The sequence below is a fragment of the Prorops nasuta genome, unplaced genomic scaffold, assembly GCF_024137725.1.
Source record: "Prorops nasuta isolate Cenicafe-Biocafe unplaced genomic scaffold, Cenicafe_Pnas_1.2 PNAS00033, whole genome shotgun sequence".
In the NCBI taxonomy this organism is placed as follows: domain Eukaryota; kingdom Metazoa; phylum Arthropoda; class Insecta; order Hymenoptera; family Bethylidae; genus Prorops; species Prorops nasuta.
The window spans coordinates 2,525,749-2,543,571 of NW_027116830.1; the positions used below are offsets into that span (position 1 = coordinate 2,525,749).

The window sequence follows — 17,823 nt, forward strand, 5'->3', positions numbered from 1 at the left end:
TTTGTATAAAGAAGCGCGCGCATTGACTCCACTTCCTGGGGCTATTGATATACGCCTGGTACATTTAAATGCAGAATAATCATTTCTAAGGTATGGCAAAACAATTCACTGCCGAAATAAGAAACAACTTCACTTTAATCACTTTTCACCTTACATTAATAATTATGAAAAAAGGATAAAAAACAATTCCGCGTTTATTTACAACGGATAAAAATGGATAAAAGTTCGTTTAGAGTAAGAACTAGATAAATGAATTTTGATAAAGTTGATCTAATTTCTCATAAAACACTAAGCACAGAACTGTGTGAGGAGCTATCCTCATCCACGTTGGGAAAGTTCCTTTGTACAAGCCAGTTATTCCCTCTGTGAGGAAAATCTTTCTGATCGCGTCAAATACACCGCTGTACAATGTTCCTTTGCCCCTTACATCTGTCTCTGAGAAAAAAAAGGAGGAGAAAATCAGATCGTGTATAAAACCTCTGGAACAATCATTCTTAAAACGTTCTATACTAGATGCACACAACTGTCATTCATGTTATTGAAAGTATCGAATATTTTGAAGGCAGGACTTGGGAATATTTGCACTTTTCAGCTATTTCCTATAGTGATTATACCGTTTGTTCCTTTTCGCTGCACTATCGAACTGATGCAATTAGTTGAAATAAGACAAACATATGTTTTCTCCACTCTAACTTATTGCACTAGTGCAGCAAACAGCGAAAAAGAACAGACCTATAGTAAGCAATTGAAAAGTGCAAAAATTTCCGAGAGCTCTGCTTTAAGGAAAAAAATACTTACTCTGATTGTATAGCCTTGTCGCAATAACGTCAAACGGCTGCATTGTCACAGCCACGCAGCTACCGCCAATGAGTGCTGCGATAAAAGTTAATAATAATGGACGCTCGTTCAAGACCTGCAATCCACATTTTTTACATTACAATCATTCTCAAACCTTATCGTTCGCTTTATATATATCTGCAGAGATACGTGATTAAAGGATTAATTAAAATATTCAGATTATACCTATGAACGTGGATCACAGGATTTACGATATAATGCAATAAATATTCTATTTGTCTCTTTAATCGTAGTATGTATGCTGGCGGTCGATTAACATTTTTAAGTTTGATTGAAAGCTATTGATATAAATTTACTTACGTCCATCGAGCGTATCCAGTCCGATGCCAGGCCAAATGTTGTTAATTGTGTGGCTGAGCCCACGAATAATCTTGGCACATTTGCGTACCACCCACGGTATAAGCCAGAAAAGCCATCCTCTATCCATAGTGACTTAAACGCTGACCACGTACCTGAGTGTGAGTGCTGATGACCCACAGCTATAGCTTGGGCTGACTGAGCTTGCAATTGAGTTTTCACCTTTAAGCACAAATATCATGAAATCACTCATGGCTATCTATGCAGAACTTAATGCTCAATTCAAAGAATATCTTTAAAAAGAATATAATTTATAATGCTTGTGCATAGTGAGTATCTCATCAATGTTCACAAACTTTATAATAAATAAATACTACTTAACACTATTTTAATTTTGTAATAAAATTACTTTAGGATAATGATTGATTTTTCACAATTTGTTTAATAAATGGTGATTAATAAGTTTTTATTCATTTCAGAAGATTCCTTCGTAAAGAAATTTATTTTAGAGGCGTGATCGTGGATTATGTGATAATTACCAAGTACAATGGACTACTGATAATAGCTCCTGCAGACCCGGCTGTTCCACACAACAAAGTAGTTTTGATGATATCAGTATTACCGTCGGCGTTCATGATCAGCTCATATTTCTTAGCTGTATTATAGGCGCCCAAGCGAATTCCATTTAGCACAACCTGAAAACCCAAAGCTGGAACGAGACCAGACTGCAAGGCTAGGATGCCTTCGTGTTTGGCTATAATGTAACCTGCGTGCAAGGTGTTCTTATAAATTTTCTTATAAGACCCTCGTGCCTCCAACTCTCCTTGCAGTTGCAGTCTGATTTTTATCACGTCTATTGGATTTGTAAAAAATCCAGCGCCCGTAGCTGCCAAAGCTCCGAGCGCGAACTCCATTCCAGGTCTGAAAAAAAAAAAAAAAAAAAAATGGATTTGATAAATTTGAAGGATTTTACGAAAACTGAAGAACGTCCACCTTCGGCTTCCAGATAAATAAAACTCATTAGTTTATATAATCTCTATACGAATCTCTAAAGATTTCCGCTATTCGTTGCTTTGAAAAGCCCGCGATATCCGTGATAAGAATTCTATTGGAGCCTTGGAATGCATCACGTGTTTACTAAACACGGATTACGCAACTATCAGCTGTATCCATGAAATATCAATGGAGGGCACTGAATGAAATATTATAATAAAGTGTCCAAAGGGTATAACACTGGGAAATAATAAAGCTGCTCACGGTTTCTGGCGTAACACATCACTGACGTCTGACATCTCTCAATTTTAAAGAGGATATCTCTGGATTTTCTTCGCTTTCGAGACACTGGCAGAGAGACCCGTGTTTCTCCTACATGTGACTGGCAATTACTGAAGATTTTGTAAATGCTCCGATTTTGCATCATCTAAAAATTCCAGTTATTGCGCGATATCGGCACGTGGGGTGGTCCGTTGACTCTATTTTATCAATATTCAAATATTTTTTAAAACTCCATAAAAGTTAGGCCCAGTTAACATCATCCTTTCGGTTTTTTTTTATTTGACTTGAAGCAATTGTAATCCCTTTACAAGTTTCTAATGGTTTTTATTATTTTTTATTAACAATATGATTCAGAGAGTATTAGCCGTATGTCGAATAAGGTTTGACCAGAGTTTTATTAATATTTATCTTAGTGAATGTTTATTTATACCTTGTGTGTTTTCCATTTCTAATCACTGTTCTGAATCAATTATCGACAATTAGGTGTAAATGTTCGAAAAAATAATCTTCCTACTAACAATAAGTAAAAACAAATTATACACACACACACACACACACATAATACACGCTAAATATATTAGAGAGAACTAGTTGACTAAAGACATTGATTTTATTAACACTTGTATGCCATCTTCAGAGACGTCGCTAATCGATTTTCCATCTTTTCAAGCTTTTCACGAGTCATTACTGTCGTTAGGAAATTTTTCCACGGGGGGAAAAATGGATTTTCTTTACGGTTCTTCCAGATTCTAGTCGAAAATTAAATTCTCATGCAGGTACAAAATTGCATGTAGATTTTGTTCTCAAAGTATTAATCACTTTTTATGAATCCGTGCAGAGATTAGACGATGCTACTGCAAAGAAAGAAATTGGAAGATGGTCTAATTGCAAGTTCAAGGTTGGACCACCTTCTAAATTATTCAGCAGTGAACCAAGTAACATCACCAACAAGTAGTACATTCAGAGACATACTCCAATATCCATGCAGCTTGAAAAACACGGATTGGTATTTGGAAAGTGCATCGGGGAGGGTTCATATTGCAAAGTTAGAGTAAGTTAGCTATACTAAGATAACTATATATTCCTTTCATTCAAGACCTACGCTATACTTGAAAATATTTTAAGAATTACGAACAAATTTCAAATTCGAGAATCCTATTGCAATTCTTTTGCTCTCCACTCAACAAAACTCGGTCAGATTCTCACGATTAAGTTACATAACGTCGTTCGCCAGCGTCACTCGAGGTTCGGAAATGTGCAGTTAAAAAATGTGGCACTAATTAGCAGTGATTTGATTTACTCTTATTAGCATATTAAAGAATAAACTATTATTGTTATTGGTGTGAGTAACGGTAAATGCTTGTTTAGCGCTGCTCTAAATACTCACTATTTGGAAATCACTGAATTACGAGGAATAATTGTAAATTGTAAATTTTGAGTACAGTTTACTCACTATTTTGTAATCATTTACTCTGGTCGGTTGAGGTCATATTTAAATTAAGTCGATGCGATTTGGGTTGAAGCAAGCATACAGGCAGGTAGTAGATGGTCGTACGGAGAAAATAGCGTGCAAGATCATTGACAAGGGGCGAGCTTCTGGCGATTTCGTCAGTAAGTTTCTACCACGTGAACTCGCCATCGTGCGTGGACTTCGTCATCCTAACATAGTCGGGATCCTGGACGTTCTGTGCACTAAGCGTTACGTTTATATGTTCATGGATCTCTACGAGGGGGGCGACCTTCTAGGCTACATATTGGGCAATGGCTCGCTGCCAGAACATACCAAGTGCCGGCACTATTTCCGGCAAATTGCATCTGCAGTAGAACATCTCCACTCATTGGACAATGCGCATAGAGATTTGAAGCGCGAAAATGTCCTATTCACTGACAAACACTGCGTTAAAATTGCTGGTAATTCCTATACCTATTAAAAGCTTAAGATCCATTAATTATCTCCCTTGTTAAATAGATAAGACAATGTTGAAATTGAATAATTTCTTTGCTCAATCAGATTTTCACTTTGTTCGCTTCTCTTACGATGAAAACGGTTGTAGAATTCTGTCAAACACCCTTTTCTGTGGAAGTCCAATGTACATAGCCCTTGAAATCCTCCAATGCACCGCGTATAATCCAAAAATGTACGATTCCTGGTCCCTCGGCTGTATTTTGTACATCGTGCTCACTGCATCCATGCCCATTCAGGGTGAAAATATTCCCAATAAGATTCAGGCACAAATCAGTGGCCTTATTCTCATACCAAAGAATATTGAAATTACAAACTCAGCGAAGCATTTGATTTTGTAAGTTCCTGAAACGCATCCAGAGACACTTTTAGCTATACACGCTTCAAGACTTAAAACCATTTTGCTTAAACAAAAAAAATACAGGCATCTCCTGGAGCCGGATATCGCACGTCGCGCGCTACGATGCAGCAAGTTCTAAAATCCTCCTGACTTCAAAATCTATCCGCTGCCTCACTAAACAAATCCAAGCATTATGATTTTATATAACGTTTATTTTCTATCTTTACTATTTACAGTATATTTATGTAAAGATACCAATTTTTTTCGACGTGTATTAACATTTTTGCCCAAGATCATAATGCTAATGATTAGATAAATTTTATTTCATTTTATTGGTCTATAATTATTATCATTACCTTCTTAAGAAATATTCATACAAAACCTACGCTAGCTTAAAAATAGAATTTGTCATTAGAAATTTGTATAAATTACACATATAGGCTTGTATAATCACACATGAAACAAAAAAGTAAATAATCTACCTAAGTTAAGGAAATGCCTTTCCTCAGCTAATTGCAATATTACCACCTGCTTTCGAAATCTTTGTAATTTCCTCTTTAAATTTGGCAATAGTTTCTTTAGCCAATGTTAGCTTCTCTTTCAATTCTATAACTTCTAGTCTAATTTTATTACGAGCTTCCATAATTGCCTTTAATGTATTTTCTTTTTTGGCCTGGACTGTGACAATAATAAATGGTTTAATAAAATAATTCTTCCGATATTCTTATAAAAAAATATTTATCTACTTACAATCTGTCTCATGAGTCCACGGTCCATTAGTTATTGGTCTCGGATTACTTAGCAGGTGCTGCATGTAAGCAGTGGGATCTTGAAATACAATTTCATCATAAAATTCAGATACCAATCTTTTATTTTCCACTTGGGCCTCTGGCACAGATTGGAACAACTTAAGAATATGATAAATGGTCACCTGAAATAAATATTACTGCATCGTACAAAGAAGGTAATCTTTAAAGTATTATATTCTGTGACAAACAAAATTACCGGCCTCTCATTGGGGTCGTGGAAATATATTTTAATAGTTATTTCAAATTCGCCCCAACCAGTTTCAGTAACTTCATAAGGAGGCTTGGTAACAATCCTGTTTGGACTATTGTAGCTTTCGTGTAATTTAAAATGCACTTTCTTTACCCATTTGGACATATCTTCATTGTGATATGGCTTAACGTACAATGTCCACTGATGAGTGTGTCCATCCTCTTCCCTCCTCTCGCCAAAATAACGAGCCTCGTTACCATAAACTAATGGCTTTACAATAGTAACCCCCTATATTCCCGTTCAAATAATAAATAAATATATACATTTCTTCTGCACATTTATAAGTCATTTTTCGAATACATTATTTCTGACAGTCCTAATTGTCTTACCTTTATTCTACCACCAGAATCTGGGCCGAATTCGGTATTGCTACCCATATTTAATAATAACAAGTGACAACAACTGCAATAGTTTGTAGCAACTACCATGGACTATAAACTTTATTGTTGTTCGTTGACCAGTCCCAGCAGCCGGCCTAGCGTCCGCAGCGCCCTCGCTATAATTAATTCATGAGTGACGTATTGATGACGTCATTTTTTGCGCCACATTCAAGTTTTATTCAATGCAATTTGTCATATTCAATCAATTAAAATGTTTAGAATTATTTCCCCATCTGGTATCAGCTTTCATATATTTCTCGTAATTGCAATTCGAAATATCCGCCTTTGCCAGTTTCCTGCCATTGCATAGTTTTCCACTGTTAGCTGCAGATTCCTGAAATACCCGCAGAAATCCGGTATTGGAATCTGCACTAATCTGCAGCTGCTATCTGCGCATATTCTGCGTGCATGTGTTACGACTTACGTGCCGACATATATGTATATATATATATATATAATTAATACTATTTACTGACACAGAGGATATATATATATATATATATATATATATATATATATATATACATAAATATCAATACCAAATTTAATTATTACATTGAAACAAAGACCGTCACTTCCGCTCCAGATTTCGGCGGCTATGTTGCCCCATTTTATATGTATTAAGAAATATGGAAAAGAACTAGTTGTTGCTAGACAGTTGCTTACCAACTCATCCAGTGTGCCAATTACCTATTAATGCAAGTTACTATTCATAATTTTCACTATATCAAAAATCCAAATGCGTGTCATAATCCGACGATTAGGGAATAAAAGACTGCAGGACGAAATTAAAAGCGGGAAGTATCAGTTTATTGACACAGATTTTATTACATATGAGGACATTTAAAAAAATACACTTCTGAAATTACAGAAAAAATTCGCGAATTCTGTTCAAACTGTTTCTTTCGGGATCGTTATATAATCATGACGAGTATATTTTCTATTACAGATATATATATATATATGTTAAAAGATATTTTAAATCATATCTGTTACCATTTAAGAAACTTTTACATTGGCAGCTAGGGAAAATATAATTCGCAAAGTGTGGAAATTTTACAATAGACGATCGAGTTTCTATAAATGATCGATAGTCCATATACAAATCAAACCTGCTTGAATTTAAAAGTAATATATGCATAGCTTTTCACGAGAGTTTTCTATCTTAATACCTATCCTCCGAGATCCATTTTTTAATTCGCATAGTACATTTATATTTATACATAAGAACAAGATAAAATTAATATAATCATTATAATAATAATATACTGTATGTACACATTAAAATTCTTCATGAAATCACAGCAATTTCTTATACACGTATCACATCTATTTTGCAGGTAGCAATTAAAAAAAATATGTATATATATTTTTTTTATATGTGTGTGTGTGTGTGTGTGTGTGTGTATATATACATATAAAAATTATTATATTCACTATCGATTCGGGCGATGAATTCACAACCACTACCATTTTGTTACAACTATATATATATATATATATATATACCTTTCAATAATATAGTTTTAATATTCTTAGATAATTATTGTATCAATGACAATAATGATAGCGATAATTACATATAATGATAATAATACATTTTTATTCTGGGGTGAAGTGAACATTCTCGGACCCTCTATAGCAGTTTATACACATTATCAAAAACGATAAAGAAATAAAGTAGGGAGGGAAAAGTTTCATTGTTTCTCCCTCGCTTCATTTTCCGAAAATCTTATCGAGGATAAATCCACAAGATTACTTGCTAAACATTAGCAACATTTTTAAAGGATTCATTAATGCTGCAGTTATCCATAAACTTTTTATTCATATATATACTATATATATATATATTTATATACACACATATATATATATATATATATATATATATGTTTTATGTGAAGTATCACATATAAGAGTCCCTGGAATTTGAATGAGCTTCAACTAATTCTGGATACTCCATTCTTCCATCAGCTTTAAATTAAATTTCAATTTTCACTTTTAACATGTGTGTGAATTCTCCTCTACTTTTTTTTTCTTTTCTAATAACTCTATTATTTCCATAGGGCCAATACTGCTGGATTGCACTTGCCGAACTTAAAGCTTTCTGGAACGATTCTAGGGACTTTGAAAGAAAAAAAAAAAAAAAAACTTTCTTTTATAAGGAGGCTCCAGCTTTTTCGCTGCAACCAGCTGCCGAAAAACGGTGCTGGCGATAATCTTTTTTGTCTGCGGGCTCATTAAAATGTAGGAATAATGCTCAGCAGAATTGCAAAATCGTTGCTATCACGTGCGAGGTATTTTCTCTCCCCTTTTGAACCTCTCCTCAAGATATCCTGGTATCTGAAAATAGTTGCAACTGGAATTTAAAAGCAGACTCAAGAACTTTAAGGCGATCCCGAACTGACTTAGTCGGTAATGGAGATTAATCTTTTCATTTTTTTAAACAAACATTAAAAAGTATATACCTGAAACATTTGTTAAGTCATAACACTGATTACTGTCACTGCGAACTATCATCTGGCAAAATAAATCTCTATATAGTACAGTGATATTTTACCAATTAATGATTCGCAAGAAAGGGAATCTTATAAAATAAAACTTATCTTTTGAAAGTAGACAGTATTGAAAAGGCGGGTGCTACATAAGAGTAAGGGGACCAAATAAAATCACATCTTTGTAGTTAGTGTAGTTCAGAAACTGACATATAGAAAAACATTCATTCTTCAAGTACTATATATAAATTTAAATATATTCTCTTCATGTACAACAAAAAAATTATAGCTTCTTCATTTTTCATTCTTTTGCATCATCAATCAATTTTACGTACTCTCAATAGAATTTGATCACTACAGCGATAATAGCAACATTTACCGTGCTAATTCAATGTATACTTTGTTAAAACTAGCATTATCTCTTCACTAGTGTATCATAAATCGTTGTGATTTGTACAAACCAAATAAGTATCCGAAACTTGATATGACAGTTTATAAAAGTTACTCCAACAGAAGCCTTATGGGAGTCAATTGACTTATATTTCTGTAAATACAAATTAAATAATGTCGTTTATACTCTTAACTTTATGCAATATTTAGCCACAAACAAAAAAAAAGAACGAAAAAATAGTTTTCATATTTTATGAATGTTTACTGACTCCAAATCTACACTTGTAACATAAAATATACTACATGCATAAAATTTTACGTGGAAGCCTTATTACACCACTTATACTTTGTGCTACAAGAAATGCATCCCCTTAAATAATATTATTCCATTATACTAGTGACAATATACTCGTAGATTCGAATATTAAACAATTTTACAATTTTGTCGCTAAGCAAGCTTGATAATTTCCATCGTAAGCCAATCCGGTTCTTGACAATTTTCTTAAGCTTAAATATCATTAATACAAAAGGATACACAAAATGTTACAATCAAGCACAGCTTTCACAGTCTTACAACGATTAAATATCAAATTGTACACTATGCTGTACTTACAATTCCTTAGATAATTTGCTATACTTCTTAATCAAAATTGCTCTAACACGTGTTTGACTATCATACGCGGGTGACCCATTGTTAGAAACAATATTAATTTTGTATTCAACCAGGTGACCGGCGCGTGTGTGTGTGACAATCGACGCCTTAAGGTATATTAATGTTATACCCACTTTAATATAATCATATATACAATAAAAAAAATATATATATATTTATATCATATGTTTGCAGGTATAATACTAAGGTACCTTAAAATTTTTTTCTGTACACGTGACTATGTATTTTATCGATAACTTTATCAAAGTATTTTGTACAACAGTTTATCATGATAAAGAGGCATGTAATTAGGAACAGAGAACTTCGCTATTTAGTAGTGGAGGATGATAGCAGCCATTTAACAAAGGATTAGATTGATGAGTAATTAAGCAAAAGTTTACTTAAGAAAGAGAGAATGAGAGAGAGAGAGAGGAGGGAGAGAGACCTAGTGTTTGTTGTTTTTGGAAAATTATGGGATTAAGAGTTGGGGATACAAGAAAAAGGCTCTGTTCCGTTACCGCTAGCGCTCGGGAAGTCTGGGAACATTAAAACATTGTCATTGTGTATAGGAATTGTGATATTTTATTGATGCACTGTAAATATAGCAAGCAGAAAGAATTAGAGAATGGGGAAAGGGAAAGGGAAGGGAAAGAGATTGGTAAAAAATTCGATTCGTTCTCTTTCCGATTATCTCTACAACTATAAAGTGCCATATATGCAATGTACACGCTGGAGAAGAAAGGATCATTACGATTTGATTATAACGTTTCTACCTTGGGTTTCGGTCGATGGGTGTCCACTGCATCTATTGGCAGTCGAATATGCTCCACCTTACAACCATAAGCGACCGGCGTTAGTTTAATTACAGTATGTAACGGTACTTTGAGGTACGGCAGCTCGTCTGCAAAAGAAAATGAAAAGCCTTCAGTAAGATTCATTAGCAAAATGTATAGTTATTTTACCATAAGGAAAAGTTTAAACGATCGTACGGTTGTCTATTTTGTCACCAATGTTTACACTACACGCGAAAATTGTGAATGGTATCTTTACAGAATTTGCATAAGCTTATTAAAATAATCTTGTCATTTACAAGCTTTTGACCATTTCTTTGACATTATTCTACAGATAGTTCAAGTGTTTAATTCTTCTAATCGATGGACTTGCACTCAAAGCTTTCAACTTTTTGTTGATTTTATGCATATAAGTAAGATGGAGGTAAAAGTGGTAGATACCTGCGTTCTTGTCTAAGAAATAAGCGAGTAAACAACGTAGGACTGCCTGATGGCTGACAACAAGAACGTTACCCTGACGTTCGAGTTCCATAATAACTGGCTCCAAACGCGCCACTAAGTCTTCGTAACTCTCCCCTCTTGGATATCTGTAGGAAAATTTGTTTTGGTCCCTGGCAGCAAAATCTGCTGGATATTTGTTAGCGATTTCCTCGTAAGTCATTTCCTCGCATATTCCCTATAAAATAAGTATTACGTCAAATGTGTACCGAAAGCAAAAAAATTATACGCTCATGTAACTTTGAACTATTTACGCTTTGGCAATAAAAACAGTGGTAGCCTATATAAATCAGGGCATACATTTACGTTACGAGCTTTTGTTATTTATAGCAAATGTTTTGCGCTTTTACGTTATGTAAGAAACCGAATCTAATTAATTTAATAGATATGACAGCGCAATCTTCCAACTGGCATGCATCTCTTACGTGTACAAGAAAGATGGAAGAAAACCGTATCTATCTAGTACAAGTACAGATGGAAATCACTCGAGCAGATACGAGAGAGGTATTTTTTTACCAAACTCGTGTGATAAATTGAAATACGTTAAGCACATGAAAACTCGAATGCGAGTAATGCATATAAAGGAAAGAAGTGCTAAATGAGAGTTTCCGCTTTTTGCGCCAATTTTAATAAAGCCTTCCACGATTAATACTAACTGCATCGATCTCGTTCAAGGCTTTCCACCTTTCCTGCGGAGCTTTCACGTCGGCTGCAGTTTGGATGGTTCTTTTGAGCCAACTGGTCCAAACTCTCAAACCTTGGATATCCTGTGCTGTGATATAATTGGACAGAGCCCTTGCATATTCTCTGCCACGCTCGCTCAGATCCGAATCTCCACCGATTCTTCCTTGCAAATTCATCAGACTCTCGCCATGCCTCGTTAGATAAATAGTCCTTGGGACTATGTGAATATTCATAAGATAATATACGATCCTGCTTTGAATGTGGCCTATAAATGGTAGAAAAATGCTTAAATACACAGCTATATCGAAGCATGAAAAGCATTGGCAAAAAATATACCTTCGTGTTTGTGTACAAGCACTTTCTCTCCCGTGTTATAAATTTTCATAAATGATAGGTCGCTCTCCTGGTTCTCATCCAAAGCCTGGTACTTTTCTTGATAGTGTTCTATTCTTAACATGAAGTCCGCCAAGACCTCTTCCTTATTCATATTAGCATAGTCTGGACTGCTGACCTTGACCTAGAAATGAAAAAGTAGGTCAGTATGGATTAACCATTATACCGAGGTGTGTGTGTGTGTGTGTGTCATCTCAGTCTGTAATTCCATTAGGTTAAAACGAGATGTATCATACGTCTTCTTTACATTGAAAAGCTTTGATCCGGCTCTTTCGATTTTTAACGCGTAGTTTGAAAGTCGTTACTCGAGAAGCAACGCGAGCTGTTTATTTTCATCGTTCCGATTAGACTTTGCCAGTGGCAATGAGCAGTTGGCTCAGGCAGGGGGAGCTAAGGATCGCAAGATTCAGCGTGAAATCCGATCCTTGTCGTAATACATTTGTGCATGCAGCTTCTCGAGCTCGGCTCCGCGCCTCACGAACGAATCAACCGTATTCGTTTCGTGCATGCTTCGCTCAATTAGAGAGTTGCCAGTCTCTCTTGCAGTGGAAAATGGTATACAGACGTATGTATATTCTCCGCGACGCGTGTCCAACCAAACTAAAAATTCCCTTTTCGTCAATCCACAATCAGCAATGTAATTGCACACGAGTTATTTTATCTTTGCAAAGAAATTCAATGAATTTAGATGTGCCGATGGAGCATAACGCAGAGAGTATGTGTATATAGAGTATGCAAAATGCCCTGCGGGAAGGAATGTGTGTCGTGTACCTCCATGATATTTTGCTCAACGATTTCAGGATCGTTGCAGACGGACTCGACGAAGAAAAGCTTGAAACCCATTTTTCCAATGACGATGTCACGTATCAGCTGTCTCCTCTCGACGGTCGAATTGGTCGCGTCAAAAACGGCGACCTCACCGTCGCCACTCTCGAGCCATTGGCAAACGTCGTTCAGGGCGTCCATCGCACATTGGGTTCGAATCGCCATGGCCTTGATATTGTCCGGACGGAAGAACTCGTGACATTGGTAGGCCGTTGTGGCATGACGTCGGTACTCGCCCAGGTTAAACACCTTGGTGCTTATTCCTATCCAGTTGAGATACCTGTTTTATAAAAGTGCAAAACTTTAGTCGACGATATAACGCTTGACATTCGAGAGGAAGGAAAGATACTAATGACAGAAACTCTTCGATTCTCGCTCCTTTCCAATCTCATTCCTTCCTATACTATACTTTTTATCCTACTATTCGCTCTCTATTCTCTCTCTCTCTCTCTCTCTCTCTCTCTCTCTCTCTATATATATATATATATATATATATATATATACACTTTACGTAAGAGAATCGACGACTTGGCGTGTCCAGCAAATTTCCCAATTTCATTTCTATCTAACGCAATGTATTTTCTAGAGGATACCTGCACAACTTTTTCGAGATGTATGTTTTCCCACGGGCCGGAAGGCCCACCATGGCAATAACATGGGGCTTGTTAACAAAATTCGCTCGTTCACCTGAAAAACAAATCGTACCAATCAATAAAATGTTATCGAAAAATTTCATCAAACTTGAGAGTGACAAAACTATCGGTCGACTCTGCACACACACACACACACAAACGAAGAAAAGAAAAGCTTGAAAAGTGAATCTAGCTATTATTGGTAAAAGTTTGATATTTTTTATCTGTCTAGATTTATATTTACGTATTCATCGTGCAAACGTTTATTTATTTATAGCCGTAACTGTCCAGGGAGTAGAAGAATATCACACATCGAATAGACAATGCTTAGGGACACAAAGAAACTAAGATTATAGCTAAACGAAGCACATATCTTTCGAAATTCTTTTCATTAACGTGTTATTTGTGCATTTTAAAGATTTGTCCTTTTCTCACGCCTCTCGTCACTCTAATCGAGAGATGAATTTCAGTGGTACAACGTAGAAGCATAAAATACTTAGCCTGTAGGTATATTCTTTAGTATATATACAGTATGTTTACTTCAACTCCTTCCAGAACGCAGACGGACAAATATTGATTTGAGTAACCATTAAAGATATCGTGCAATTTTTCCCTATTCTACCTTTTAGAATTTATATGGAACGGAGACTCTTGTGTGTGTGTGTGTGTGTGTGTGTGTGTGTGTGAAACACAGGCTCGACAGAAAAATTCACATCTCCTATGGTTACTCTCGTACAAACCCATTTTTACCTCCATGCTCAAGGGCGAATTAAAGTAAACGTCCTATATATACATATTATATCATTAAATTTATACAATATTTGTGTATGTGTGCGTGTGTATATCAATATTACCTAAGCATAACAAGAGTGATAATTGGCTCTATGTAAGAAGCTTCATAATAGTCCTACTGGCAACATATAAACACAGCCGAGAGAGTATTCGACTAATAAGAACCATTTTTCTACTTTGCCACGCACGAATAAAAATTGCCCAATTGCTCTCTCGATATATATATATATATATTCCCACTTGTGCATGTACACTGTCACTTTAAAGGCAAATATAATCCGGTGGTTTTTTCTTCAAATACTCTTTTCCTTTCACTCCCATTGGCGCGCGCATCCTCCAGAAGCACGTTACAAACAAATATTCTTTTAGGAATATTTATAATACAACAACGATAAGAGTCCGTTGATACATCTTACTATTTTCATCTCGCACAATTATAGATCGTACTGGCGATTCTTGGCTTTAACCGAATCGAGTGGAATGAATTGTAAGCAAGCGTGACACAAGATGGAATTGGTGCAGACATCTACAGATGTGCGCTAATTCGATTCAGGGCAATTATCATCCTTGCGAGAGATCAGCCGAGGGTTCATTTCGTTCGTCGCCAGGATTATTGTCGCTCATAAATATATATATATATATATATATACACGACTCCTCTCTCTCACTTGCGTTACCTTATAATATAATTACTCGAGTCTTATAAAAGATCAATACCAAACATACAGCACGGAGAGGGTTTCCAAAGAATAATGAAAAGGCTGCGGACAAAAAATAGGATACTCGAGAAAAATGGTCAACATTTGTTAACATTTCTAGATTAGAGATTATATTCTAGGATAAACAAGATACGTGGACCACCCTGTGTATATATAACCTTCAAACTCTTTCTCCTCGGACATATCTATATCATATATTATTGAAGGAAAAATTCATTCTAGTATTCTCGCACTCTTCGATTAATACATAGAGCTGCACAATAATGAGATAATATTGATAAAAGGAAACATTATAAAAAATAATAGTTGCTGCGTGCAAACGTCAACCTTGTTAATTTGGCTCTCTCATTAAAATTTTATCGCTGCAAGTTTGATAAGAGACGCATCAACTGCGCGTTCTCTGTTATATCAGTCGTCATAGCGATAAGAATTTTTATTCAACAAAGAAATGGAGAATTTTTACGAAATTTGCGTACACGGACACATGTTGATGAATTTTTTATCGGAATTTAACCCAACTGACCGGATCAACATTCAGAGGGCGCAGCTTATTACGCGATAAATGATCAGCTAAAAGTATACTCCTTGTTATACTTCTCCTCGAATTGACTGCACAGTTGCGTAACAAGAGACGAAAATAAACCAACAATAAACTTTTATCCGGCTGACATTCAGACTCCCACACCAAAATAATATCTCTATTTTCCTAACAAAACATTTTTTTATAATTCGAATACTGCAATGAATATAAATGTAATTTGCCTTAACTATTAATGATTGCCCCTCACTACCTTGCACTATCGGCTTTGTAAGATTTGACCCATCTGCCACTTACACAGATTAATCTCTCTCTCTCTCTCTCTCTCTCTCTCTCTCTCTCTCTCCGACTTTTAATTGACCGATATGGGAAAATTTATCAAAAACATTTTAAATTTCCCGTGACGTCAGAGAGCGATAAGGGAAATTACCCAGTGTTTTACGCTCTTCTCTTATATAAACTATTTGTCTTTCGAGTGTTAAAAAATTGTCAAGATTAGAGCCTAATCTCTCAAATTCTCATCTCTACTAATCTCTATAATATACAGTTGCCCTAAGGAGAAGCATTTTTCAGTGTTCCACTTACAAGACTACCGACCCTGCTGTCAATGACCGAAAATTATAATTTATAAATAATTCATGAGCAAAAAGAGAGTAACAACAATATTATATATTGAAATATTTGGTTAGGAACGTGAGATAGAAATAAGTTTATTTCTGTCTTAAATCGTCGATGAATAAATATAAACATAAATTTTACGGTTTACCAAGCTAAATATAGCCATTTCAATCAGGCGTAGTTTTGTTCGATTTAAGAATTATTCTACTTGTTTAATTCTACGGCCTGGTGCTATCTAATATTTTGCCAGCTTTCTTACAGAGCCATAATAGCCTTGCAATCCATGCCAATTAAATAAACACCGTATATCGCATTTCTTTCCTGCAAGAAAATTCGATATCTGCTTCCGGTGCAAACAGGATAATGCCATTAAAATCAAATCAAATTTCACCAATCACAAATTTCCAATTCCAATTACATCGATAAACAGTGAATTTCTACGCCTTTTTTAGGGAAACAATCATTTGCGATGAAAAGAGCCTTGAAACTTTTACTTATTCCATAAAAAGTACATTTGCACATTCACACCTACCGAGATTTTCCAATGTTGATAGAAAACAGGTATGGATTAATACGAAAAAAGTTAAAATTTTAATTTTAGGTTATGTTTTGCTCACCATTAAAAAAAACATCCAATTAAAATTCACCTTGTCTCATAATTTCTTCTTTCAAGAAAAAAACCCGACAACAAAAACATCCAAGTATATGCTCGATTGTGATATTTTCGTTCAGTCTCCAAGAAACCTATACGTATTTTAGCCAACAGATAAATAAAAATATCTTCTTCGAAATTCGAGCTTTCTAGTAAAAATTTTCAGAAATTAAATCAATTTTATTCCCAACATAAATATTAGTAGATAAGTAAATATTTCATAGAGCGAATATTTCCTGTACACTTTCTGAAATAACATAATTCTTGGCAAAATTTCACTTTTAACTAAAAAAAAAATTTTTAATTTTACCTCTTATAGGAAAAGGTTTCGTCTGAATGGTGTCCGATGTTGGTGGATTGTAGTGAACTTCGATTTTTGGATCAGTCATTCTTGAATATTTTGGGAGAATAGAATGAATTTCTACCAAGTAGACGAAATTTATCGAAAAAAACTTGGATTTTCAAAGGATCAGCTGATTATTGGCAGAAGATTATTTTGTTTTACAAAGATAAAAAGTCAGGCTCTTTTCACAATGATTCACTGAAGGAAGTTCTCAAGATTTCCTCTGATGAATTTTGGGGTTGATCGTCATATTTGAGGGATGAAAACGCGCACGAGCTGCTTAAAGGAGCTCAGAACGCAGAGAAAATCTCTTTTCACGTGAATCCTACGAGCGCGCCGCTCATACTACCGAATTAATGACAGCGAGAGCGTCGAGCGATTCACTGATCTCTTTGGTAATGATATTTCTGTAATCTTTATCTGGCGGGAAGGAGGATACTAGCTACTGTGTACTGCCGTGCCTGCCGTGCTGCTGCCGCGCACCACCGTGCACTGGTAGTATGTACTGTACTGCACTGTACTGTCTGTGTTAACAACTATGAGTATGAACTATACTGACTGAGTGCTCAATCCACTTCCAGTTCACTGTCTCTCTGTCCACTTCCGGACCTAGTGATATGTATGTATAA

The 17,823-nt window shown here is 35.4% G+C and overlaps 4 protein-coding genes across 10 annotated transcripts; 1 reads left to right on the top strand and 3 right to left on the bottom strand.

Moving 5' to 3' along the window:
* Window positions 1-117: 117 nt before the first annotated feature.
* LOC136783542 (solute carrier family 25 member 35-like) lies at window positions 118-4,015 on the bottom strand. Of its 4 annotated transcripts, XM_066743784.1 has the most exons (6): window positions 2,413-2,832; window positions 2,149-2,347; window positions 1,695-2,076; window positions 1,159-1,377; window positions 799-913; window positions 118-435 (listed from the first exon to the last, which is right to left on the bottom strand). In XM_066743784.1, exons 3-6 carry the CDS (start codon window positions 2,067-2,069, stop codon window positions 242-244), a joined length of 903 nt encoding a protein of 300 aa, XP_066599881.1. In that variant the 5' UTR covers window positions 2,070-2,076; window positions 2,149-2,347; window positions 2,413-2,832; the 3' UTR covers window positions 118-241. The 4 variants fall into 4 exon arrangements, with proteins under 4 accessions (XP_066599881.1, XP_066599878.1, XP_066599879.1 ...); XM_066743781.1 differs by lacking the exons at window positions 2,149-2,347; window positions 2,413-2,832 and adding an exon at window positions 3,884-4,015; XM_066743782.1 differs by lacking the exons at window positions 2,149-2,347; window positions 2,413-2,832 and adding an exon at window positions 2,861-2,977.
* On the top strand, window positions 3,096-8,416 carry LOC136783544 (testis-specific serine/threonine-protein kinase 3-like). 2 transcript variants are annotated; one of them, XM_066743787.1, is made up of 3 exons: window positions 3,096-3,206; window positions 3,269-3,481; window positions 8,239-8,416. In XM_066743787.1, the coding sequence occupies exons 2-3, from the start codon at window positions 3,279-3,281 to the stop codon at window positions 8,414-8,416; spliced, it is 381 nt and encodes a 126-aa protein (XP_066599884.1). In that variant the 5' UTR covers window positions 3,096-3,206; window positions 3,269-3,278. The 2 variants fall into 2 exon arrangements, with proteins under 2 accessions (XP_066599884.1, XP_066599883.1); XM_066743786.1 differs by lacking the exons at window positions 3,096-3,206; window positions 3,269-3,481 and adding an exon at window positions 3,888-4,341 and having other exon boundaries at window positions 8,239-8,293.
* On the bottom strand, window positions 4,747-6,472 carry Gas41 (YEATS domain-containing protein 4 Gas41). The gene is made up of 4 exons (XM_066743785.1): window positions 6,122-6,472; window positions 5,739-6,020; window positions 5,484-5,664; window positions 4,747-5,411 (listed from the first exon to the last, which is right to left on the bottom strand). The coding sequence occupies exons 1-4, from the start codon at window positions 6,218-6,220 to the stop codon at window positions 5,239-5,241; spliced, it is 735 nt and encodes a 244-aa protein (XP_066599882.1). The 5' UTR covers window positions 6,221-6,472; the 3' UTR covers window positions 4,747-5,238.
* On the bottom strand, window positions 6,973-17,814 carry Pfrx (6-phosphofructo-2-kinase). 3 transcript variants are annotated; one of them, XM_066743777.1, is made up of 8 exons: window positions 17,162-17,810; window positions 13,494-13,587; window positions 12,847-13,180; window positions 12,019-12,199; window positions 11,655-11,947; window positions 10,942-11,176; window positions 10,483-10,610; window positions 6,973-8,515 (listed from the first exon to the last, which is right to left on the bottom strand). In XM_066743777.1, exons 1-8 carry the CDS (start codon window positions 17,238-17,240, stop codon window positions 8,459-8,461), a joined length of 1,401 nt encoding a protein of 466 aa, XP_066599874.1. In that variant the 5' UTR covers window positions 17,241-17,810; the 3' UTR covers window positions 6,973-8,458. The 3 variants fall into 3 exon arrangements, with proteins under 3 accessions (XP_066599874.1, XP_066599873.1, XP_066599875.1); XM_066743776.1 differs by lacking the exon at window positions 6,973-8,515 and adding an exon at window positions 8,523-9,211 and having other exon boundaries at window positions 17,162-17,814; XM_066743778.1 differs by lacking the exons at window positions 6,973-8,515; window positions 17,162-17,810 and adding exons at window positions 8,523-9,211; window positions 14,387-15,056.
* Between the last annotated feature and the right edge of the window lie 9 nt (window positions 17,815-17,823).